This window comes from Antedon mediterranea, chromosome 1 (genome assembly GCF_964355755.1).
Source record: "Antedon mediterranea chromosome 1, ecAntMedi1.1, whole genome shotgun sequence".
NCBI lineage: Eukaryota > Metazoa > Echinodermata > Crinoidea > Comatulida > Antedonidae > Antedon > Antedon mediterranea.
In genome coordinates this window covers 7,049,494-7,076,167 of record NC_092670.1, presented here as the reverse complement: position 1 = coordinate 7,076,167, position 26,674 = coordinate 7,049,494, and the positions used below count along the sequence as shown (strand labels likewise).

At 32.7% G+C, this 26,674-nt stretch overlaps 2 protein-coding genes and 1 long non-coding RNA gene across 4 annotated transcripts; all 3 read right to left on the bottom strand.

The window, feature by feature from the left end:
- Nucleotides 1-862: 862 nt before the first annotated feature.
- Nucleotides 863-21,275, bottom strand: LOC140050310 (hyalin-like). The gene is made up of 14 exons (XM_072095442.1): nucleotides 21,200-21,275; nucleotides 16,359-16,409; nucleotides 15,605-15,937; nucleotides 12,496-12,747; nucleotides 11,255-11,539; nucleotides 10,342-10,590; nucleotides 7,163-7,414; nucleotides 6,647-6,931; nucleotides 5,815-6,066; nucleotides 4,981-5,226; nucleotides 1,664-1,906; nucleotides 1,320-1,568; nucleotides 931-1,016; nucleotides 863-889 (listed from the first exon to the last, which is right to left on the bottom strand). Exons 1-14 carry the CDS (start codon nucleotides 21,273-21,275, stop codon nucleotides 863-865), a joined length of 2,886 nt encoding a protein of 961 aa, XP_071951543.1.
- On the bottom strand, nucleotides 3,446-4,709 carry LOC140054978 (uncharacterized). 2 transcript variants are annotated; one of them, XR_011846596.1, is made up of 3 exons: nucleotides 4,463-4,709; nucleotides 3,966-4,085; nucleotides 3,446-3,807 (listed from the first exon to the last, which is right to left on the bottom strand). It is a non-coding gene; the product is annotated as an uncharacterized lncRNA (long non-coding RNA). The 2 variants fall into 2 exon arrangements; XR_011846595.1 differs by having other exon boundaries at nucleotides 3,446-3,775; nucleotides 4,463-4,584.
- Nucleotides 4,841-21,275, bottom strand: LOC140050316 (hyalin-like). Its single transcript, XM_072095455.1, has 11 exons — nucleotides 21,200-21,275; nucleotides 16,359-16,409; nucleotides 15,605-15,937; nucleotides 12,496-12,747; nucleotides 11,255-11,539; nucleotides 10,342-10,590; nucleotides 7,163-7,414; nucleotides 6,647-6,931; nucleotides 5,815-6,066; nucleotides 4,981-5,226; nucleotides 4,841-4,848 (listed from the first exon to the last, which is right to left on the bottom strand). The coding sequence occupies exons 1-11, from the start codon at nucleotides 21,273-21,275 to the stop codon at nucleotides 4,841-4,843; spliced, it is 2,289 nt and encodes a 762-aa protein (XP_071951556.1).
- Nucleotides 21,276-26,674: the final 5,399 nt, after the last annotated feature.

The following is a 26,674-nucleotide window of genomic DNA, read 5'->3' as shown; positions in this document are numbered from 1 at the left end:
TGTATATGGTTCATAGTTAGAGGTTAATGTAGGTTCTAAACCACTGTTGTCTGTTGTTTCTGGTATTGGCCAGGACACATTAGCTGTTGCTGAATTTAAATCGGTGTACACAGTCACATTGGACACGCAGTTAAAAGTAGGAGACTCGGCATCTGTTTAATAAATCGAAAAAATACATTATCTAAAGTACATTTTAAAATGCAGTTTATCTTTCTCTTTAAGTAATACTATTTTTTAAAGAAACTTTGTAAATACATTAACATGTTTTATAGTAATTGTTTAATACAAATTAAATTATTAGTTAATCTTACCAATTACAGTAACATTGAATATACAGATGTCTTCGTTTCCAGACGGATCACTTGCTGTGTAAGTGACTTCAGTTGTTGTTGCTGCAAAGCCATAACCAGGCTTATGTGTAGAGATTAAGGTAACATTGCCTGAATTATCTGAAGCATTTGGAGTCATCCAAGTAGCATTAGTGAATGGTAACTTACGTGTAGTATTCAAAACAATGTTCATTGAACAGCTCGATATCACAGGGTCTTCTTCATCTGTTTAAAAAGAAAGGGAATTGATAATTCAAAAAGTAATCGCACAATGTTAAGCAATTAAAATTTTAAGTTAGAAGGTATGAGGTTCGTGGGTTGTTTGCATTGTTAGGCAATATATTTATTTATAACCAATTTCATGCAAACATTAACTGTTTTACTGAAAATCATTAAAATTATCCAAAAATATTTACAACTAATATTCACCTCGTACAGTGACATAAAATGTACAGTTATCACTGTTTCCAAATGCATCAGTTACTGTATATTCAAGTATTGTTGTTCCAATGGGGAAGTGTTCGCCAGACTGATTATAACTTGAGCCTGTTCCTGTTAGGCTGACATCATATAAAGATTCTGTGTTTTCTGTATATTCAACATCCCATTGAATCCAAGCTGTTGGTTTTCCATTATCTGTTGACTTGTTGAAATCACTGGGACATGTTATATTTGGATTCTCATTATCTATAAGAGAAACAGAATTATTGAATTTTAAACAAATCAATTTATTGCTGACAGATACTTACTCTGTAAATAACAGAGTGACAAGCTAATAATATTAATGTAATAATATTTCTAAAACAAGATTTTGTAAAATCTATAGAACACTAATTAAATATACCATGACAACATTTTTTACTAAACTTATAGATTAATATTGAAAGCAATTATTTATTTTCTTTGTATTTTAATTTAACATTGTAGAATTGAATTGTAAAAGAAACATATTTGTGTGAAAGACAATCTTCACAATCATGATATACTCACCTTCGACCGTTACGGTGAAAAAGCAAGATGCGTCATTTCCTGATGGATCCTGTGCCATACAGCTTACATTTTGTTGTATAATTGGCCAAAGAGCATCAAACTGGTCACCAGATTCACTTGTACAATTATATGTAACATTACCTGAATTATCAGTAACTGACATATTCCAATACACAGTTGAATAATATTGTGACTCATCTGTATATGCCATAATGTTGTCAGGACAATCAAATACTGGATCTTCATTATCTACAATGAAATAATAAATACCACAAAGGAACTTTTAACTAATATATATTTTAGTATTTGTGTTAATGTATTTTTTCATATAAAGGTTAACTTACCAATTACAGTTACATTAAACGTGCAAGTTTCTCCATTATCTGATGTATCTGTTGATGTGTACATTACAAGAGTTGTTCCAATATCAAACAGTGTATATGGTTCATAGTTAGAGGTTAATGTAAGTTCTAAACCACTGTTGTCTGTTGTTTCTGGTATTGGCCAGGATACATTAGCTGTTGCTGAATTTAAATCGGTGTATACAGTCACATTGGACACACAGTCCAAAGTAGGAGACTCTGTATCTGTATAAATAATTCAAAATTTATAAATCGATAATAAATAAATAATAGTTTACGATCATTAGGGATAACACTAAACTGTATATTTTTAAATGGATAATATTTAGTAAGCGCACATATTCAACAAAAAATTCGAGTTATACATAGTGAAAGTTATATAATCAAAGAAATGGTCTTGGGCAGGTCATCTAGCACAGCAGACAGATGATATATTATATATATATATGTACAAAATTGTCACTGACTGGATACTAAGGAACAATGCCAGAAACCAAGGAATAAGTGAGATGGGACGAGGAAATTTCCCAATTTATGTATGTATTACTGATTTCGTTGGTACTCATTGTAATCGAATCCATTGGACAATCAATTATTTCAGGTGATTCTAGATCTAAAAATGATAATAATAATAATAGTAGTAGTAGTCTTTAATATTAAAGATGTATTGTCCCCCTGAAAAAAAATTTTTTTTCAATATTTTTGTTGAATAGGCCATTTTAATTGCACATAAATGTTATTCACTTTGACTTCAATTTGGATTGAAAAAAATAATTTTTTACACGGGAAAATCGCAATTTAATGCAAAAATTAACCAACCGGAAGCTATTTGTCTGGAAGACAAATGTGTTCCGGTTTAATTTAACCCTTGACCTGAGTTAGCTCATAAATATTCATATTGTATGGATACATCGTGTGGATGATGATGCTTTCCAAATCAACAGCCAACAACGATAGCAGCAATGCATGTGTCCGTGCGAGAGAGTCGAGTAGTGATGCGAGACGAATCTTGAAGAAAACACGAAAACTATAGCTAGCAGAATGCTAAGTTAGAATTACAGTTGGTAACTTTGATGTTGAATCTTATTCATTTAGGTGAGTTTTTGTTTCGCTAACAGGAGAGGCCTAGCTAGGCCTAGGCCCGAATTTGCTGCTACTGTACTACTAGTCTACTACTACTACTAGCACTGACAGTCTCGAGTAGCCAAACTGCTGCCTACTTCTGTCTCTAGAAGTAGAGTGTAGTAGGCCTAGGCAGTACACTGCTAGCTAGGGCTACAGTAGACCACCACCAGAAAGGATGTATTTTGGTTTTAATCATGATGAATTGGTTTAATTTTTAAAGATTTCAACTATCTATTCGGCAGTGAAAATTAAAAAAAAAAAAATCTAAATATTGTTTTGGATGTTTTACTGATGCAATATTTTAAAAATAAAATATTTTCTGTATCAAATGCAATAGGTTCAAATTAACATTCCGCAAATAAACATTTTATGCAGATATTTTGACACAAATTTTTTTTTTTTAGGTTGATTGATTGACCAATAAGAGCAAGTACAGTAGTGAGAAACATAAAATGTATCGTACAGTGGCAACATTCACAATTTATTGAAACGTTTCTTACTACAGTATTAAAATGACACTTTGTAATGGATGTGAGCGATCTTAGAAGACTATAGCTGTCGTAATTATACTGCCACAATCAACACATTGATAATTAGTAGACAAATTGACACAAAAAACAATACAGGAATTCAATAAGATATACTGTATATATATATTTTATTAACTCCTTTTGCACTGTAATATTTACAGTAAAATTATGAAGTGTAAGTAAATTTGAAGAATTTATCCTGTGTACTGTTGTAGTAGTTTTTTTTTATTTATTGAATGTTATGTTTACAAAATAATATACTGTACATATAATACAAAAAAAATTATACAATATTTTACAAGCTGGACAAGAACATATTGGCCGAATGCAGCAGGAGAGTCAGAAATATTTTTCCTGCAATATCCAATCATATTCCAATACCGAGTCTATCATTGTTGTCTTTGGGTGACCTCTGTTCCAGTCTTCATCAGCTCAACGTCTTTAAAAAAAGTAAAAGCAAAGTATGAAAATCTGGAAAAAATAGATCATGCATATTTAGTGCAAAATTGGGCTAGTGAAATTGCTTACTTTGACATAGTCAAATAAGTATACTACCTTTCTATGGTAATTAAAACACATTACTTATAATTTTATAACTTATAAAAAGAGAAAATAAATATTTGACTTACTACAGTACAGAGAACATTTGTTTGTGTTGTAAAATGGCTAAGCTGGCTTTTCCCCTCTGTCTACTTGTACAGTGCTGCTGGAAGGTTATCAATTTCAGGCTTGTATTGCAACCATTTTCCCTGAAAAATGTTTGTTTTATTTTTATCATAAAAATTAGTTAAACAAGCTTCAACTGTAAATATATATGGTACAGCAAGCTGGCTGTATTTTCGGAATGTAGCTAAGATTGATGGCATATATCTTAGGCCAGTCTATGAAGAGTACAATGTATAGAATAGGGCCTAGCTGGGCATCTTCTGCAGGGACCCGATTGTCACATCAGTCTGCTTGCTACTACTAGTACTAGCCTAGTAATATGCAGCAGCATGTATTAATTATTCTAGGCCTAGAAGCCCTGAACGGAAAAAATCCCAGGCTAAGTTAATTAATTTACCTTCCTGTTATTATTGCGTTATATATATTATTATATTTAAAATAACCGTCTAGGCCTACTTACCGACAAATTAACAGCTCAGCTTTACATACGATCAGGCCAGGGAAACCCACAGTCGCGTCGATCTCTGGTGGTGTTGTTGTACATACCGTACATACAACGTGCATCGTCCATTGTTAGATCAGATTTCTGCTGTGTGGATGCTCATTAACATATCATGCATATGTATGAGTTAGCTCTACCGGCCTAATTTCTGAGCCGATGAGTTCGAAAAAATGGTAAACTTATTTTGATTTTTTTATAAGCGAAATCAATATTTTTTTTGGATTTTTTTTCGGTGGAAGTGAATAACTTTATGTTAACTACAAAACGGTCTATTCAAAATTTGATTTCATCTTTATTTTTCATTTTTTGGGGGACAATACATCTTTAAGTTATGCATTATAAAACTGCTTAGTTACAGATAACAGAGAATTACTTTCTGTAGCACAAAGCTTTACTTCCAGTAAGCATAACACTTACAGTGCAATACAGTATGCTTGAGCAAGACATGACTATTTCAATGCAGGAAAAACTCTTACCTGTAAGGGTAATATTGAATAAACATATGGCTACATTTCCGGAAGGGTCAACAGCAGTATAGTTAACAGTTGTAACACCAAGATAGAATAAATCTCCTGAATTATGTGTCTTTTCAAAACTTACAACACCATCATTATCTGTAGCTGTAGGCTCCAGAGTCCAGGTAATATTACTGTAATTTTTGCCATTATCTGTTATGCTTGCAGTATTGTTTGGACAATTGGCAATAGCTGGATCTTCAATATCTACACACAAAATGAGTAGAAAAGAGTAAATATAATCCGTCCCTAAATTATAGCAGGACTGTGTTTGATGAGTAAAATCTAAAAACTTAATTTTAAATGTTTTAAACAGAAATACAAAAAAAAACAATTGTAATTTTAAAAACTACTTTATTGAAATATAATAAACATACAAGCAAGACTAAATTAGTTCTTTTCTTTTGTAATATTTCAAAGATTCTTTGAAAATTATAATTTTTGGAAAACTGGACATCGTGACTGAGCTTTACTTAACTGTGCCAATATGTTTTTTAACCTGGCAAATGTAAAATTATTCACCAAGAATCTTAGTATAATTCGAGAAATTAAAATGGTTGGTTATTGTAAAACGCGTTAGTGGGTCAACTGATGACGTCCTAATTACAAGCAATATGGATTAGTTCGGCTTGTATTATAATTATTCAAGAGGAGTACTTTCGCTATGAATTGCGTCAAGTATGTTGTTTTATCGTATCCCAATAAACTCTATTTAATTCAAGGTATTTAAAAAATTATATATCTTTAAAATATTAATTAATGTAAAGTAAAGGAATAACTGAAACAGAAACATACCTACAACCACAAGTGTAAAGTTACAACTGTTTTGGTTTCCTGATGTATCATAGTTTATATAAATAATATAATTTTCTCCGACGGTAAAGTCTTGACCTGGTGCAAAATTAGGTGTTGATCTCTCTGAATCTACTAAAATGTTGTCAGCATTAGCTGGCTCCATCCATGCGTATGGTGCAAAGTTTTCACCAGCAGTGTTGTTGATATAAACAGTTGAGTTGTCACAAGTATAGAAGACAGGAGGTTCTTCGTCTGAAATAAAATATTAATAATATATAATAATATATAATAATATTAATAAAGAAATAAACAGATATGAGTTGCAAACAGTTATGGCCATGTTAATGGCATTACATCAATGTGATTTCAATTAATACAGACTAGATTATTACTATTGATCAATGTGAGAATTATACGGCTTTACCACGTTGAAACACCGGTTCTCGTCAGATCACTGAAGTTAAGCAATGTAGGGCCTGGTTAGAGCGTGGAAGGGAATATAGTGGTGTATATGGAGATGGTGTCACATTAGGCATTAAACAGTCCTGGCTTAGTTTCATCCATCATTTACTTTATATATAAATATACTAACATTCACCGAAGAAAATTAATGTTTTTATGGTATGGTAATATTTGTTCGAACGATATAAGTTATTGTAATATATATAATGATTATATAAATGTTCGGTTCAATGTAACCGTCTAGAAAGTGCTCAATACGGTAAAGTAGAGCTAAAATATACGTTAAGTCTGGAAAATAAGTAAAAACTACAGTTTGGTCTCTACAGGCTTGTTTCGTAATGATTATATATTATTTTTAATTAATTCTTACCCACAACTTTTACTAAAAATGAACATATCGCCACATTGCCTGCTGCATCTTGTGCAGCATATGCCACATTCATGTCATAATCAGAAGATATATTGAAATATACTGGAGATCCAGGGTAGCTGTTGTTTGTAACCATGACAACACCTACATTATCAGTTGCTGATGGAATTGTCCAGATCACAGTTGCAAACATTTCCCCAATGAGTCTGTTGCCGGTTGGAGGATCAGTTGGTACCTCCAAAGGACTGGATGGGCATGTACCATTAAAAGATGGTGTCTCCAAATCTATAATAACAATGCAGAAAAGATAGAATGGGTACGAATATGCATTTTGAGAGGAAAATGTGTGGGGTCTCGAGGGTGTCCCATTAATAGAAGATCTACTGTATTACCTTTTCAACATTTTATGCTAATTTACTGAATTTAAATTATTGTATATCCTCCTTCTCCTAAAACTAGATCACATTTGACATATTCATATTACTTAAGCTAAAGTTTAATTTCTTCTTTTCTTACCTTTAACAGTGACGAAAAAACTACAGCTATCATTAAAGTTACCAGCTGAATCTGAGACATTGTACTGGACTGTTGTGTTACCAAGTGCAAACATATCACCAGAAGTGTAGTCTGATACTGGTATAGGAGTCTCATCAGAGTTGTCAGTAGCTGTCGGTTCAACCCATGTGACATTGATGGCAAATGCCTCACCAGTTGCTGTGTCAACAATCAAATCCATTGGGCAATTGAAAATATCTGGAGCTTCTTGATCTAAACAATGTTGATAATAATATATGGATAGTCTTTCGATATATTGGATTATTCCAATTCAAACCCTCCCTCATTATTAACTGAGACAACAATGTTCATTCTTGTCTCAGTTATTATGGAATATGAGTATAAATTATTCTATTCTATGAATATATTATTAAACTATAGTAACACCTATTTTATATCAGTTACATTTTGTAACGTCTAGAATGTGCAGGCTGATAAGTTATATTATTATCCTCGTGCAATTGTCTGTGCCTCCAATACGATGCAACCCTCGATCCTGATTCAGAAACTACTACTTTATATTACTTCTTAGATTAGTGTATTTCTACATTTAAGCGAACAACGGGTTTTAAGTATCTGATACATTATCTGTAGTAAAAATATCTGAAGAAAGTTGGATCACCCCATGAGTGTTACTTGTCTGCACTGATGTGAAGCGTATAGATATGGCTAAGAATAATATGTCGAAATCAACCAACGGTAGAGTTACCATAAAAAAATGGAGCCTCAATATCTATGAAAAGTACATGTAACTATGCTTAAGTACTGATTATTCGTATTTCAATTGAATTGATCTTGATATAAGGAGATTTGTGAACACATGTCAACAAATTGTTAAACGGAATGACTTTTAAAGAATGGCTTGAGTGACTTTAACTTTTTTTAGTTTGCATTATGTACAAAAAACACAATACAATTTGTTATTCTGTTACCATTTGTTATATTATGCTGCGAATAAAAGAAATGAATACAAAAGACAAATTATGAATCAGAATTACAGTATATACAAGAATTCAAGTGCACACGTTTCAATAAAAAAAAACATGGCTCTTACACAGGAAAATGAATTTTCTGTAGTTGTAATCATAATACACAATTGTATTTAATACATTGGCCTAGTATATCAAATATAATTATCTACTCTCAATTGAAAGTTTAAATGATTTGATAACATTAGTTCTCAATATTATGATATTGTTGCATATTTCTATCTTATGAAGATATTATAAAATGTTTTAAAACAACATTTCTGATTTCATCGGTAAATTTTCAATCGTACGTGGTAGAAGTCATTTCCGGGTTCATGTTGTCGATTAAATTGGTTTGGGTGGGGGTTCGATTGGGAAAAAGGAAGCGGTTGGCCCTAACCATAAAACAGGGTCTGGTCACGTTTCTTTTCGCGCATAAAACTGGATCTAGGGGGTGAATGTGGTGGCTAGCCACCCCCTTTAATTCTAAAGGGAAAAAAAGATGCACCAAACCCGCGACCGTCACTAGACGCGGATTCGACGCACTTGACTATTTTAATTAAGAAGAATAGGCTAGAGCTATAGTTCTGTAAATAGGCCTACATAGTAATAATAATAATAAACGAAAACTTATATAGTGAAAGAGGTAAGAGTTTAATTACTATTTATGAATTCAAGAGTTAAAAAAAAAACGCGATTTAAAATCTTCGGAAAATACCCACAACTGAGTTATTTTCAAAACACATGCATGCTCGAGTCCCACTACCAGCATCACGTTGTCTTAGCTCGCTCCTCGTGTGAATGCTGACGTCATCACTCTCCAAATATACACCATTTTCCGCCCTGGTCCGTGTGCAAGCGTTAGCGCGGACCTGTATATTTACACCCCTGTACGGAGTAGAGTGTAATATCGTGAACTTTTTTCTTGCGTATGAAGGTTTTTTATATAATGGTTTGCCGTATAAACGATAAAAAATACTAGAAACATGATGTTCTTTTTTTATTATTATTTCATAGGCATAACATAAACATGAAATGTCTTGTTCTATGTACACGGCCGAAAAAACGCGTGTGGCGTATTTGGCATTTTATTGATTTGTGTTATAGACACGGCGATTACGGCAATCATTGTATACTAAATTACATTGAGTTATTCACCCGGCTATAGGGTATATATCTGAGGTTAAACAGACCACCAAAGCACAGTCGTACACTAAACACATGCACTATCGAGGCATTTTCGGAGTGCCGCAATACCAAATGAAGTGTTTTTCGATCAAAGTTTATTATTAGTTCGTCGAAAAAGATCCGTATTAGAGTATTTAGGAAGGATTTATTTAAATTTACATTATGTGACATTGTTATTACATGTAATGGAAACTGAGGCTCGGGAGGGGGACACGATGGGGGGGGGGACACCCACTCCCAAATCCAGTCCCCTCCCAAACCCACCCCTCTTTCGTGCGTACGCCCCTCCCCGCATTACAAGCCTTTTAACGTCTTCTTTCTTAGGCCGAAACGAAACGGCTCACTGTGCCACGGAAGTTAGTTTCTAACTAACTAAATAATGTTTTAACTATACCAATTAGGATGGTATTTATTTGAATAAACAGCCAATACCTCTCCAATAAAATATCACTTAGAACCGCCCATCCACATTTATACACACAACAAAAACACAATATTGTATTATATTTATAACACAATTATACTATAGAATTCATCGGACTGTTATTTACAATTTACCAAGCATTTGTTATTCTTTTTACCAATTTCATATCTATTAGAGGATTCTATTTGATTATAAATGTTACCCTATTATTACAACTAAAAAATTAAAGTATCCTCGAATAAGCACCTCCCTTAAAGGAACTCCGCCTCCTCACCTCCTCCTATACGGGCGGGCCCTGACAAACAATAAATAGTATACTTTATAATGTTGTTAATCATCTGAGACAGTGTGAAACAGAGTAGGTTTAGTTTTTACTAAAATCAAGAATTTCAATAAATAATGTAGTTTAAGTCCTATTTATTTGTTGTTAGCCGAAACCATTCAATTCATTTCAATGTAAATGTTTTTATATGACAATAAATTTATTTTATTTATTAGTAATAATATACAATCATATTCAGATAATCGAGTTACATTAGGAGTATACATGTCAAACTTACCAATAACAGTTACAGTAAAGGTACAAGTTGCTGAATTGCGTGAACTATCAACTGAATCATATATAACATCAGTTCTACCAATATCGAATTCATTATTTCCAGGATAGTACTTGGACGTTGGTTTTATATCTTCACCAGAATTGTCAATTACTATTGGATCAGTCCAGCTGACATTGAGTGCTTGATTTGAATCATCTGCTGTAGTAGTTGTAATATTAGGTGGACAAACCAAGACAGGATCCTCATTGTCTATTTAGTAATAAAATGGAAATGAAATACAAGAATTAATAAATATTGAAAATCTTAATAAACATATTTATCATGTTGGGATTGAACAAACTCTCCAGCACTAGTTGAATACATGAAAAAATATTATTATATGTAAAAAAAAAAACTTAGTGTAGTACTGACGTATTTAGTACAATTAATGCTGAAATTCATTTATAGTAATATTATATATTCCATATAAATAAACAATTTTGCAGAGAAACAATTAATTTAACAGATACAAAAATAGGTGTATATTATGTCACCATATAAAAAGAGCAACACTGAAAATCAAGGTAACAAATATTACAAAAAAATATATATAATCTTGTCATCTTTTATTATATTGAACATCAAAATAAATAAGAATGTTTATGTTGTACAGAGCGGCACACGTAAGTTTCATAATGTAAATAAAAATATAGACCACTTTCTGTTTAGTACTCTTTGTTTGTACATAACAACCAAAGGCAAAAGAGTCGTTTTGACCGATTGGGCTACCCTGGTTTAAAAAAAGTAGATATTGGTAACAGTTAGACATTTATTCACAATTCACAATTACATTTACGATATGTAATAGTATAACAATGAAATAAAATTTGTCATGAATTTCTAATTGCTCAAATTTAAAAGATATATAATTTACCTTCAACCTTGATGCCAAAGACACAGGTGTCCCTATTACCAGAAGGATCAGTTGCTATATATGTGATTGTGTTAGTACCAATTGGTATCATGTCACCAGACTCAAAAGATGAGGACATTACAGTCACAAGTCCACCACTATTGTCACTTGTCTCAGGAGGATCCCAGGTAACAGTGGCATTTGGACTTCCTATATCTGTGCTGACATTTACTAGTCCATACCCTTCTCCGATGTAATTGTTAGAAGTGACATTTGCTGGGCAGTCAATCATTGGACTTATCTTATCTATTACCAAAATAAATTGCATTTGACTTAACAACATTACTGTAGCTCAAATTGTAACAAGGCTAGCCATCCACTACATGGCTGGTTAAAAAGAATTAGGAACAATGATGGTGCTCAATGGAAAAGCATTTCAATGTATTATTATTTAAAAAAAATATGTGATGTTAATATTTTACTTAATATTTAATGTTCTAGTATTATTTATGTTTATTCCGATGATATTCCACTGTTTTACAAAAAAAAATATGATAAAAGCTTACATAGATTATATATTCTCTAAAAATAATTTGAAACTTATAATAATGAATGAGCACCTTTTGGGAAAGCACTTCGTTAAACTAAAAAAACGCTTTTTGACAACCATTGGATTGCCAGTGACATTATTTGTATTAATGGCATTGTTAATGAGAACAAATTTTTAACATCGAACGAAATACTATTGAAATGTAAAACTGGTTAAAATGAGTATTTGTGTATTAAGGCAATACAAATTCAGTGGAAACGAATTATTAAGGATATAGATATTTTTGATTGATGACAATAAAAAGTTAGTTAAGACTAAATATAAACAAACTAATGTACTCATGGGTTGTGAATGAATATTTCATTATTCTAATGTCACAACAATGACAACAACATCTTCTTCACAAGTTTTGAGAGAGCCTTTTAAAGTCTGTACAATTTTGGGATAATATGTTACCTCAATATAAGTCTAATAGGAATTTCAGATTAAGGAACAATACTTGCACAATTGGATTGATGCAGGTACAGAAAATCAACAATCCCGTACTTAGCACGAATCTTATAATTTGCTTGTTTTATGCTTTGTTTTTTTTTTTATTGTAATCCAACCGATTTAGCTGTTGCTGCATATTGGAATGTAAATGTGTTTATACCTGAATAAATGAAAAATAAATAAATAAAATCTAATGTTGTCATATAAGGTACACTCTTACCTTCAACATGGATAACAAAAGTGCAGCTATCATTAAAGTTACCAGCTGAATCTGAGACATTGTACTGGATTGTTGTGTTCCCAATTTCAAACATATTATCACCAGAAGTGTAGTCTGCTACTGGTACAGGAGTCTCTCCAGAGTTATCAGTAGCTGTAGGTTCAACCCATGTGACATTGATTGCAAATGCCTCAACAGACGTGTTAACTGTCAAATCCATCGGACAATTGATAATATCTGGAGCTTCTTGATCTGTGGGATATACATTATTTGTATAATATAGTATATATATATGACCATTACCTTCAAATTCATGGCACAGCGATGGGCACAAAAATGGCGCCATCTTTTGCAAATTTATTTATGGGACAATTTGAGGCCAATTTTCTGTCCCTCCAACCTAATAAACCACTTGTTTGGTTTAGATACATTGACGACATCTTCATGACCTGGACCCATGGTGAAGATAATTTGGAATCTCTCTTCTCAATATTAATTCAGCGCACCCAACTATCACATTTACAGCTACCAAATCCACTAGTAGCGTTGATTTTTTGGACACTATAGTGACCATAGAAAATGTTAACTCAAAACTGACCTATTCCGTAAACCCACGGATAAAAATATGTACCTGCTCCCTAGCAGTTGTCATCCCCGACACTGTACTAAAAACATACCGTACAGTCAAGCATTACGTATCAGACGTATCTGTTCTTCAGATTTAGAGTTTCAGAATCGTACCGAAGAACTAACCGGACATCTCCGAAATAGAAATTACAAGAAGGAATACATCGAAACTGCTATAAAGAAAGCAAAAGATATTCCTCGATGTCAAACACTGACGTATAAACCACGTCAGCCAAATTCGACCAGAGTGCCATTGGTCACAACCTATCACCCTAGGTTGCCTCTATTACGGGCTATTATTATATTATTATTATTATTATATGCCCATTCTACAGTCCACAGAACGTCTCAGGACTGTTTTTCCGGAACCACCCTTCGTGATATATTAGTCAGATCCATATTTAAGAGTGAAATTAACTCTCATGACAGCAAAATCTTGCAAAACTTGTTCATTTGTTGATTCTACTGAAAAATTTCAGAGCAACAAAACTGGTCGCAATTTTCGGAAAAGACAATCAATTAATTGTCTAACCAAAAACGTCATTTATCTCATATACTGTAATATATGTGGCAAACAGTACGTCGGGGAAACAAAAAACACTCTCCGTATGGGGGGAATGACACAACACAGATCAGCTATCAAAACATTAAAGCTTGATCAACCTGTAGCCGAACATTTTAATTCAGCTATTTACTCGATTGCAAATTTCAGAGTTATTGCAATAGACCACGATGTCAAATGGAGCGACAAAACTCGCAAAGACAAAGAAAACCACTCGGAATTACAACTTAAAATCACAAAACCTTTTGGACTTAACATTAGGAACATACTCCCAGATCGTTAAAATTATTCCATTGACTACCAAAATTTAAGTTTCAATATTAACCACCATTTAAGCTGTTTTTTAGTTTCATTCCAAAATTGTTTATATCTCTACCAAGCTACTTTCTTTGTTTTCTACTCTTATTCAGACTCCACCATGTCTCCTTTTGTTGTATTTCTTTTATTCCTGTCCACCCAGCCAGTTCTTATACTATGACGTTATCCAAATTCCTTCACTTGCACTGATGAAGGGCTAGTGTTGCCCGACACCTCTAACGTTTGGAAACACATGATGTATCGCAAACCGAACCTTATTAATTATTTTTCTAATTAGTAGGAAAAAAATGCCAACATATAATAATTTATTTGGAAGCTACACTTTTGAAACAGTGGCACTCTTCTTGAATGTAGGTGCGTCCAGAGTAAGTAAAATAAAAGTTAGAGGGAAAAAATGATTTAACAATAGGCCTATTTACAGTACAAGGAAACTTAAACTAAATTATGTTATAAAAAAATAACATTAACAAAAGTAATAGTTTTGAAACAGTGTCACACTTCTTGAATGAAAGTGCGTCCATAATACAGTAAGTAAAATAAAAGTTTTAAAAAATGATAACAATAGGCCTATTTACAGTACAAGGAAACCTGAAATAAATTATGTACAAGATTAAAAGTAATACAGGATTTAAAAAGCAAAGAACTAATTATTTTCATTGTTGATTTCCCTTCTCTTTTTCCATGCCCGTTTGGTGAAACCTTTACAAAATCTATCGAATGCAACTTCAATATTTATAGGAAGATCAAGTACAGGTGAACCAAAAACATACATGAATTTTTGGTCTATTGTTACATTATTAAATTGGTTCCATTATTAAATTGGTTCCAAACGTCAATTGCATTCGATAGATTTTGCTCGAGTATTTCCAATTACTCTAGTCTAATATTCTGGAGCGCAGGACATGAAAAAAGGAAATTCCTAAGATCTTTGGTGGATTTAGAGATACATAGGGTATATAGACCGTCATTTTTGCTTTTATCTGACCAGCTTGAGGTACGTCTCTTTAATGGTAACGTATTAGGTCGCAATTTAAATTTTATGCTTGCGCTTTCGAAGTCTAATGGCTCAAGTAAATATGTTTCTAGGCAGGGGGTTTGTTTAATAATTTGATAGTCTAAAAGAGAATATTTTAATGCAAGATCACTCAATACAAGCACGTTCTTCAATCTTAGTCAACATAAAGCTGGTCAGATCTACGGTGGGGTTATCCATCGTGTTTTCTCTTCAAACTAATTATTTAATCCACTTTCAAAAGTAGTATATAAACGAGTTAAAAATTGAAATGAAAATCTTTCTTATTACATAAAATGTTTTGAAGACAGTTTTGAAACTCTCCTAAAAGCTCAGTTCATAATCATGTATGAGAAAATAATGAGTGGAATTGAACATTAATAATATATGAGAATTTAACCCCCTTAATACAAAACACATAATCAGTAAAATATCAATTTGTATGGATATCAGTTTTTCGAGTAAAGCAAGAATATTCTACATTTTCTATTTATATTTAAAAATAAACATATCAATATTTGTTCAGTATCAACAGTTAAGTCTAAGTTGAGAAATTGCATAAAATACTTGAATAAAAAATGTCAACATACCTATGTTAATAATCTTCAGTCCTAGAGCAAACCCTCTGTTAACAACTGACAAGTCAGTTTGAAAAGTTAAATTCAAGTGTGTTGTAACCAAAAGAGAGTTGTTACTATTCCACTCTATAAGTAATGTATCGCCATTGACGTCAACATAGGTTATAATCAAAAAGTCACAACAGCTCTCTAGCTCTATATCATAAAACGTGAGTAGAATTCCAGTATTTTGAGGGCTTTCTACGATCCATTCGCAGTTTTCATTGTTATCGTAGTTGTCATGATAATTTGGAGAAGTTATGTTGATAACATCATTACTGTTTAGATAAATATTTTCAACACAATCTGGTGAGGTAATAAGACAAGATTTGTTACTGATTAAGCAATAATTAAAAATAATATATAGCTGTAAGCTTATGTGGATATTGCTAATTATTGGTAGTAGTAGTATTAGGCTAGTTACACCTGTTTTTTTATAGCTTTTCGGTGCATCTCTATGTTGTGTAATGAAGCTGATTAAATTGTTATAGTATATTGCTAAAATAATCAGTCGCATTTCTAGTAATGTAATCACAATAAGTTAACTTTATACTTTAACTTATTTAGATTGTAGTATTACCATTGTATCTGGTTTTTAATAATATACTCTCTTTGATTGTTCCCTCATTTTGGTCTAAAACAATAACATTAATATATAGATACTTTATTAAATAAAATACATTTTTAAAGAAATGTTTAAAATGTCATGCTGTATGATTGTACCTACCATTTACTATCGTTGAGATACTACTCTCTTTTTGAAAGTCCGTTGTTGCATCTACAATTAAAGTTATGATATCATGTAAGTGATGTTATTTTACTTTAGGTCTACCGTAGCAAAAATTATATCAATCTTACAAGAGAGAATACAAAATTCTTAAACATAGGCCTAATTTTAATACATTTTGTGGATATATGCTTAAACACTAGCATTTTGATATGACGTTAAAGACAATTAAACTTACCGGTTATGGTAACCCATTTAGTTACTATTTCTGTCCCCAAAGAAATATCTAAAGTAAAAAAGGTGATAAACAACAAATGTAGTAAGCAAAATAATCTACGGGAAAAAACAACTACTAATCTTCATGATTATATTAAGAATAGCATTAAACCAACCTACTATACTTCAAAAGGTTTCAGTATTAAAAAAAACATGGATGTGACTTTAAGTTGACTTACCACCTATCGTAGTCGATATAATTATTATGGTATGTTTGTAATTCCATTCGAAAATTAAAATAGCAATTATTTAAACAATTTACTAAATTGATTTCATATTTGTTTATATTTATTTAATCTAACACATAATAATTTAATTAGTAATGAGTTGTCTATATTATATCCAGTTTTTAGCAAGGGACGTTAACATAATTATATTAAAACTGTAGTTTTCTTATCTTAAAATAGTAATTATTTAGGCCTCAACAATTTACTTATATTGAATAAGACAATCGATTAAACTTAATGTAAGTTGATTTCATAGTTGTTTATATTTAGACTAAACACTGTTTTAATTTGGAGGCACGGTATTTGTAGATCCGGCCATTGCGGTACACAACAGATAAGGTTGCGCAGTTGATACGTAACGTAAAAACTCGCGAAACATGGCCTCTGTTATTTTTCGGCCTTTTTTAGTGTTTGTCCTTAACATTTTTAGGAAAGTGATATAGCCTATCATGTGCGGCCCATTAAGAAACATTAGTGTGCCAAATTTGAGCACGTGCCATTCAGCGAGCACGTGCCATTCAGCGACCACTTTAGTAGAATTAATATATAGATACTTTATTAAATATAATACATTTTTAATGTTTAAAATGTTATGGTAGATGATTGTACCTACCATTTACTATCGTTGACATACTACTCTCTCTTTGAAAGTCCGCTGTTGCATCTACAATTACATTTATGATATCAAGTGAGTGACGAAAACTTATTTTATTGTAGGTCTACCGTAGCAAACATTATATCAATCTTACAAGAGAGAATACAAAATGTAACAATCTTAAACATAGGTCTAATCTTAATAGTTTGTGGATACCACCTATCGTAGTCGATTATTATTAAGGTATGTTTGAAAATTAAATAGTAATTATTTAGGTCTCAACAATTTACTTATATCTAATAAGACAATCGATTATATTTTAATGTAAATTGATTTCATATTTGTTTAAATTTATTTAATCTAACATATAATAATTTAATTAGTAATGAGTTGTCCATATTATATCCAGTTTTTAGCAAGGGACATCTATATATAAATTTACGTAAGGGCAAAATTCGGTAAATCGCGCGTTACTTCTAGAATGTTTACTCGATGGTATATAAAGTTGGTTCGTACTTTTGGTACTAATTTTAACCACCTGATGTAACCCTGTTTACTAATTAAATTGAGTTAGATAATTAGTTATTGACGATTAACACGAATTTAGGTTCAACGATTTGCCCCAAATAAGGGTGTTTTCCGATCGTGGTATAAACTGTCTAATGGATGTCCATCTTGAAAAATACCCACCACAAAAATGCGAGGAGGCTTCGCATTTTCCTATCTCCTCCTACGATACCGTAATTGTTTTTAATAGATGAAAACCGGTTGAACAGCTAGAGTACAGCATCATAATGTTGAAGACAGGCCGGTTTTCTTAAAAAAATACTATTTTGATAGATTCAATATACGATTATACAAATGTATTGATTGCGATGAATGGAACATCCCAATCTCTCAGTCTGGCAGAGTTTGGTTTAAAACAAGTAGGTAAATTTATGAGCCCTTGGTTTAACACATACGGTAGGTAAATATATGGGCCCTTTGAGAATAAACTTGCAATACTTTGACAATACTGTAAATACCTATATTAACTATTTTTGGTCCTCATTTGAATCGAGCATTTCTTACTGTGAATGTTCGTACTGTTAATGTAATATAAAAATATATACAAATAAACTTTATTACTGAGATTGTGGATAGGCTTCACTGTTAGATATACAAATAAACTTTATACTGACAGTTCCTTCTCAACGTTTGTATTAATTAATAATTACAGATAATATAAACGTCGTAGTGGTGTATCGTGACATGTACTTATACTAATTAAATTGAGTTAGATAATTAGTTATTGACGATTAACACGAATTTAGGTTCCACGATTTGCCCCAAATAGGGGTGTTTTCCGATCGTGGTATACACTGTCTAATGGATGTCCATCTTGAAAAATACCCGCCACAAAAATGCGAGGAGGCTTCGCATTTTCCTATCTCCTCCTACGATAATTGTTTTTAATAGCTGAAAACCGGTTGAACAGCTAGAGTACAGCATCATAATGTTGAAGACAGGCCGATTTTCTTAAAAAAATACTATTTTGATAGATTTAATATACGATTATACAAATGTATTGATTGCGATGAATGGAACATCCCAATCTCTCAGTCTGGTAGAGTTTGGTTTAACACAAGTAGGTAAATTTATGAGCCCTTGGTTTAACACATACGGTAGGTAAATATATGGGCCCTTTGAGAATAAACTTGAACAATACTGTAAATACTATTTTTGGTCCTCATTTGAATCGAACATTTCCTACTGTGAATGTTCGTACTGTTAGATGTAATATAAAAATATTTACAAATAAACTTATTAATGAGATTGTGAATAGGCTCTACTGTTAAATATATAAACACATTATTATATACAAATAAACTTTATACTGACAGTTCCTTCTCAACGTTTGTATTAATTCATAATTACCAAAAATATAAACGTCGTAGTGGTGTATCGTGACTTTAATATTTCAATCGATGTGACAGTTTTAACAAAGTATTAAATCGCAAATGTTTTACTGTATTTAGAGGTATATTATTTATAGGCCTATAAAACATGAAAAAAATATTTCGTTACTGAGTGGATAAAGAATATATTTAAAATTTGTTCCTCTTTGCACCTATCCACTTTCCCATCCCTCAACCCTAATACAAAACACAAATTCCAAAATAGGAAAAATGCGAAGCCTCCTCGCATTTATGTGGCGGGTATTTTTCAAGATGGCCATCCATTAGACAGTGTATACCACGATCGGAAAACACCTCTATTTGGGGCAAATCGTTGAACCTAAATTCGTTTTAATCGTCAATAACTAATTATCTAACTTAATTTAATTAGTAAACAGGGTTTCATCGGGTGTTTCAAATCAGTACCGAAAGTACGAACCAACTTTATATACCATCGAGTAAAAATTCTAGAAGTAAGGCGCGATTTACCGAATTTTGCCCTTACGTAAATTTATATATAGAAACTGTAGATTTCTTGTCGTTTCAAATTGAATAATTAATTAATTTTCACTATATCACCAGGCGGTTTGAAATTTAATAAAAGAATTTACATATTACATTATATAAGGATATATAAATAATAAATACTTACTTTGACACAGCAATAAATAGTCCGGACAACAGTCGTTAAGTTCTTCACAGGCGTTATCACAATAACAGTTTTTGTCCCACCTACCACATTTGCCTACACAGCTACCTTCAAATAGAAACGTATCAATATATAAAAGACACATTTCGGTAAATCGGTGGTTAACTTCTAAAATGTTTACTTAATGGTATAGAAAGTTTATATATACGTTTGGTAATGTTATTAGGGAGGTTTCGCAAGATTACGAATACGATAACAAAAACGGATACGTCATACATTTGTGAAACTTTTGAGCTGATCCCCATTTCATATTCGTAAAGCGTTTTCGTGTTGACGAATATCAGTAGTCATATTTGTAACTACTACGCTTTGATGTTACGCTAGGCCTAGGCAGTCAAGAAACATGTACATGCGCTTCGTTCAAATTTACCGCAGTCATAATATTTGAACGGCGCCCTCAATATTCGTTGCCATGCGAAACAGATTTTTACTGGCCTACGAAAACGAATACGTGTGCGTGACGTTTCCGTTTCCGTTATCGTATTCGTAGTGTTGCAAAACCTCCCTATTAACACACAATAGGGAGGTTTCGCAACCTTACGAATACGATAACGAAAACGGATACGTCATACATTTGTGAAACTTTTGAGCTGATCCCAATTTCATATTTGTAAAGCGTATTCGTGTTGACGAATATCACCAGTCATATTCGTAACTACAAAACGAGTATAGTTTTTGATCTATTTTGTACATTTTGCATTTGAATTAGGAATGATTCATGATTATAATATAATTATAGATTTATTGAAAGTAATTATTTACTAAAGTAATTTACTAAAATGCCAGGTCAATTTAGATAAATAGCAGTTTTTAAAGTCCTCACTCGCTTTGATGTTACGCTAGGCCTAGGCAGCCAAGCACCAAGCAACACGTACCAGCGCTTCGCTCAAATTTACCGCAGTCATATTTTGGACGCGCCTCAATATTTCGTTGCCATGCGAACCAGATTTTTTTATGACTTACGAAAACGAATACGTGTGCGTGACGTATCCGTTTTCGTTATCGTATTCGTAAGATTGCGAAACCTCTCTATTGAAAATCATTACACTAATGTGATTAATTTATGAAATATACAAATGCTGTAAGATTGTACTTACCATTTTCCATCGTTGAGTTAGTAGTCTCTGATTGTAATTCTGCTGTTGCATCTACAATTAAATTTAGGATATTCATGTCAGTGACGAAAGCTTATTTTACCTTAGGTCTACCGTAGCATAAATCATATCAATCTTACAAGAGAGAATACAAAATGTAGCAAATATTCTTAAACATATAGGCCTAATCTTAATAAAGTTTGTGGATATATGCTTAATACTCTAGTAGCTAGATCAACTTTCGTATGCACTTTGAGGTCCAGAGAATTTGACTTCAGAAATTGGTTTAGAGTGGTCAAACAATCATTTTTGGCTTGGTTACACATTTTGAAAATGTGGCGAAAGGTCAAAAGGTCAGGGTGAAAGGTCATAAGACCAAACACCAATATGTCCTTAAATCTGAACAACCACTGGTCACAGCAAAGTAATTTTGGTCTCAAATTGATCAGAAGGTATACATTTATATTCAGTCTAATGGGACATTTTAGTCAAAAATGACCAGAAATGCCATTTATGACCTTTGACCCACACCTCAGGGCATGTATGTATCTCCGTAACTACTGTTCGTAGACACTTAAATTTGGTCTTAAATTGTTTGAAATAAATAGTTATTATTTGTAGCAAATTTTTAAAAATGTTACAAAAGGTCAAAGGGTCAAGGTCAAAGGTTATATGGACAAATAAAAATAGATACTTGTATCTCGGCAACCAAGTCGCAGCAAGTCAATTTTAGTCTCAAAATGTTCAGAAGGCATGCTTTCATATTCAATCTAATGGGACATTTTAGTCAAAAATTATCAGAAATGCCATTTCTGACCTTTGACCCACGTATCAAGTACTGGTCGTAGAAACTTAAATTTGGTATCAAATTGTTCGAAATATACATATTTACATTCATTGTAATAGAAAATGTGGTTAAAAGATGAACAGAAATACTATTACTAATGTTTCAAACAAAAAACATATCTCTACATAACTTATCCTTAGACAGTAATGTTATGCAATAACTGATACTTTAAATTGTGTCAATTTCAAGTACTAGTTATTGCTGTCCCCAAGAACATTTTGATAGAAACGTCAAGCTCAACAGTTCTTTTCAGAATGCTAGAAGTAACTTGCCATGTGTATCCGATTAAACTCCCCGGGCAATTATTGTTCAAAGGGGTTTTTAGGGCAGGGGAGGCATCTTTATTTGTGATACACATGGCAAGTTACTTCTAGCATTCTGAAAAGAACTGTTGAGCTTGACGTTTATATCAAAATGTTCTCGTGGACAGCAATAACTAGTAGGCCTACTTGAAATTGAAACAATTTAAAGTATCATATTGCATAACATTACTGTCTAAGGATAAGTTGTGTAGAGATATGTTTTTTGTTTGAAACATTAGTAATAGTATTTTCATCTTTTAACCACATTTTCTATTACAATGAATGTAAATATGTATATTTCGAACAATTTGATACCAAATTTAAGTTTCTACGACCAGTACTTACAGAGATATGAAGATGCCCTGGTATGTGGGTCAAAGGTCAGAAATGGCATTTCTTTCATTTTTTACTAAAATGACCCATTAGACGGAATATAAATGCATGCCTTCTGAACATTTTGAGACCAAAATTGACTTGCTGCGACCAGTGGTTGCCGACATACAAGTACCTTTATTTATTTGTTTATATAACCCTTGACCCTGACCCTTTGAACTTTTGTAACATTTTTCAAAATGTTTTTCAAATAACAAAATATATATTTCGAACAATTTAAAACCATATTCAAGTGTCTACGACCAGTAGTTACGGAGATAAATACATGCCCTGGGTTGTGGGTCAAAGGTCAGAAATGGCATTTCCGGTCATTTTAAACTAAAATGTCCCATTAGACTGAATATAAATGTATACCTTCTGATCAATTTGAAACCAAAATTACTTCGCTGTGACCAGTGGTTGTTCAGATTTAAGGACATATTGGTGTTTGGTCTTATGACCTTTCACCCTGACCTTTTGACCTTTCGCCACATTTTCAAAATGTGTAACCAAGCCAAAAATGATTGTTTGACCACCCTAAACCAATTTCTGAAGTCAAATTCTCTGGACCTCAAAGTGCATACGAAAGTTGATCTAGCTACTAGAGTATAAATACTAGCATTGAATAACGTGGATCACTTATTTTCATCTTTACAGTAAATTTCAACATGTTTTAACTTGTCAGAATAAAAAGTGATAGTCTTCTTCTGGAAGCTGTTGAATTGTAGAATTCATGTAAACATTTTACCAATCGGATGTTGTGACGTCATCATATGGCCAGTTTAATAAAAAAAAAAGTCGGATTTTCATCTTTTACGTCATAGTTCATCACATTTAAAAGAGCGCGCATCTAGATACTATGTATCAGAATTCCTTAAACATTTTAATGTGTTGTTGCTAAACAATTATCTTCCGAAACTGTTCTTTAAACAATTTGAATAAAAGGTGGGTCCAGTAATTTCAACTACTAGATGGCACGCTCGCTTCGCTCGCGTACCATCTAGGGGTGCTCACAGATGGTTCTCGAATACAGTAGAATCCACGGACGGGGACTTTTTTGGGACACTAAACAAAAACGGAAGTGTCCCCCTAATTGGGGTATTCAGAAATAGAGACAACAAAACCAATACTGGATTCCATAAAAGACAATTAATTTATGTGGATTAAAGAAATTAGGGAGAAATGGAAATGTATGTACGGGAATTGGGCGGCACGTGGTGGTGGTGATGGAACCGCAGTAATAAAGTTGATTGTATTTATATATTATAAGAACCAAACTAAATAAATAGACCTAGACATTCTGCGAAATGGAAATCGGAAATGCAAGCTCCTATTCAGTGAAAAATTAAACTGTAGTCTACCTAAATATTTAGGGCAAATCATCGGTTGTGGTGTTGAAATTCCTGTAAACATTTGTGTGAACCAAACTGGGTCGAATTTCTGTCATGAGTACTGATTTGTTGGCCTGTGATTTATGACGCCTAAGGGATCTATCTAGACTTATTTTTTAGAATAATGTACGTACCTGTCAGATACAATTGTCTTGTGTCGTATAATAAATAAGTACTGTAATAGTTACTGAAGTTACTATTACAATCTCGTCAATGAAAACACGAAAATGTATATGCGCTTACTTATGAAAACGTATACAGTATTATACTCAGTTATTGAAACAGTAGGTTTAAAAAAGTTTCGTTTGTCTGTAAAATGATGTAATCAAGCTGTTTACATGAGTCTTAATTTATAAGCACATAAACTTACATAGAAAGTAGGGTATCATAAATTTGGCCTTAGCACTCGGGGGAGTGGCTAAGATGAAGTCCGTGGGACTATTAAATATAAATTGTAATGAACCTCGAGGGACATAAATAGGAATATTTCATGTTTCATTATCAATGTATAATAAATGGAAACTGTTTACCGATTCAAATAATAGAAATTGGTTTTTAACATTTTCCGAACCTATTGCAAGTTTTTCTCTCAAAGGGCCCATATATTTACCTACCGTATGTGTTAAACCAAGGGCTCATAAATTTACCTACAGTACTTGTGTTAAACCAAACTCTGGCAGACTGAGAGATTAGGATGTTCCATTCATCGCAAATCAATACATTTGTATAATCGTATATTAAATCTATCAAAATAGTATTTTTTAAAGAAAATCGGCCTGTCTTCAACATTATGATGGTGTACTCTAGCAATCTATCAAAATAGTATTTTTTAAAGAAAATCGGCCTGTCTTCAACATTATGATGGTGTACTCTAGCTGTTCAACCGGTTTTCAGCTATTAAAAACAATTATCGTAGGAGGAGATAGGAAAATGCGAAGCCTCCTCGCTATGTAACATTAGGGTTGAGGGATGGGAAAGCGGATAGGTACAAAGAGGAACAATTTTTAAATATATTCTTTATCCACTGAGTAACGAAATATTTTGTTCATGTTTTATAGGCCTATAAATAATATACCTCTAAATACCGTAGGCCTAAAACATTTGCGATTTAATACTTTGTTAAAACTGTCACTGTCATAATCGATTGAAATATTAAAGTACATGTCACGATACACCACTACGACGTTTATATTTTTGGTAATTATTAATTAATAAAAACGTTGAGAAGGAACTGTCAGTATAAAGTTTATTTGTATATCTAACAGTAGAGCCTATCCACAGTCTCAGTAATAAAGTTTATTTGTATATATTTTTATATTACATCTAACAGTACGAACATTCACAGTAAGAAATGTTCGATTCAAATGAAAAATAGTTAATAGGTATTTACAGTATTGTTAAAGTATTGCAAGTTTATTCTCAAAGGGCCCATATATTTACCTACCGTATGTGTTAAACCAAGGGCTCATAAATTTACCTACAGTACTTGTGTTAAACCAAACTCTGGCAGACTGAGAGATTGGGATGTTCCATTCATCGCAAATCAATACATTTGTATAATCGTATATTAAATCTATCAAAATAGTATTTTTTAAAGAAAATCGGCCTGTCTTCAACATTATGATGGTGTACTCTAGCTGTTCAACCGGTTTTCAGCTATTAAAAACAATTATCGTAGGAGGAGATAGAAAAATGCGAAGCCTCCTCGCATTTTTTTGGCGGGTATTTTTCAAGATGGACATCCATTAGACAGTGTATACCACGATCGGAAAACACCCCTATTTGGGGCAAATCTTTGAACCTAAATTCGTTTTAATCGTCAATAACTAATTATCTAACTCAATTTAATTAGTAAACAGGGTTACATCAGGCGGTTAAAATCAGTACCGAAAGTACGAACCAACTTTACATACCATCGAGTGAAAATTCTAGAAGTAAGGCGCGATTTACCGAATTTTGCCCTTACGTAAATTTATATATAGATGCTACACTGTAGATATATACAGTATTATATGGATATACTATAAGGCACAAAATAGACATATTAACATATTATTATTTGTGGTGCGGAGAAGACTCCCATCCACCGGGTCCCCATGTTGCGGATTGGGGGATTACGGACTTCAGATATGGAGGTTAGCTGCGAATATAAGATAAGCAGTCCCGGAGAAAATCACGGGTTGCCCTTCAGCAAGGCGTAGCACCCGGCAGCTGCCCTGTCAGGGTTAAGGTGAAGTCATTGGCCGCAGGATGATGGTTGGATTCTTTTTGGCAGATAACAACAAATAGTTATTCTGGCCAAGTTTCCATTTTGCGTTGGCGGCGGATGCTTCATGCACAACGGCAAAGGCAAAACAACTTTGTAAAGGAAGTACTGCACTGCTAGAGACCTGGCGTATCCTAGTAGTACATAGCCACCGAAAGTAATCTGATGACTCGTACTCGAAACCCCACAACATACCGCATCGCCCGTCGCGCGGGTTACCAGGGGGCGCGTTCTACTGATGGTACGACTTTGACTCAGTGCTCGAAAAATCAACTACAAAGTCACAATAACACTTTATAA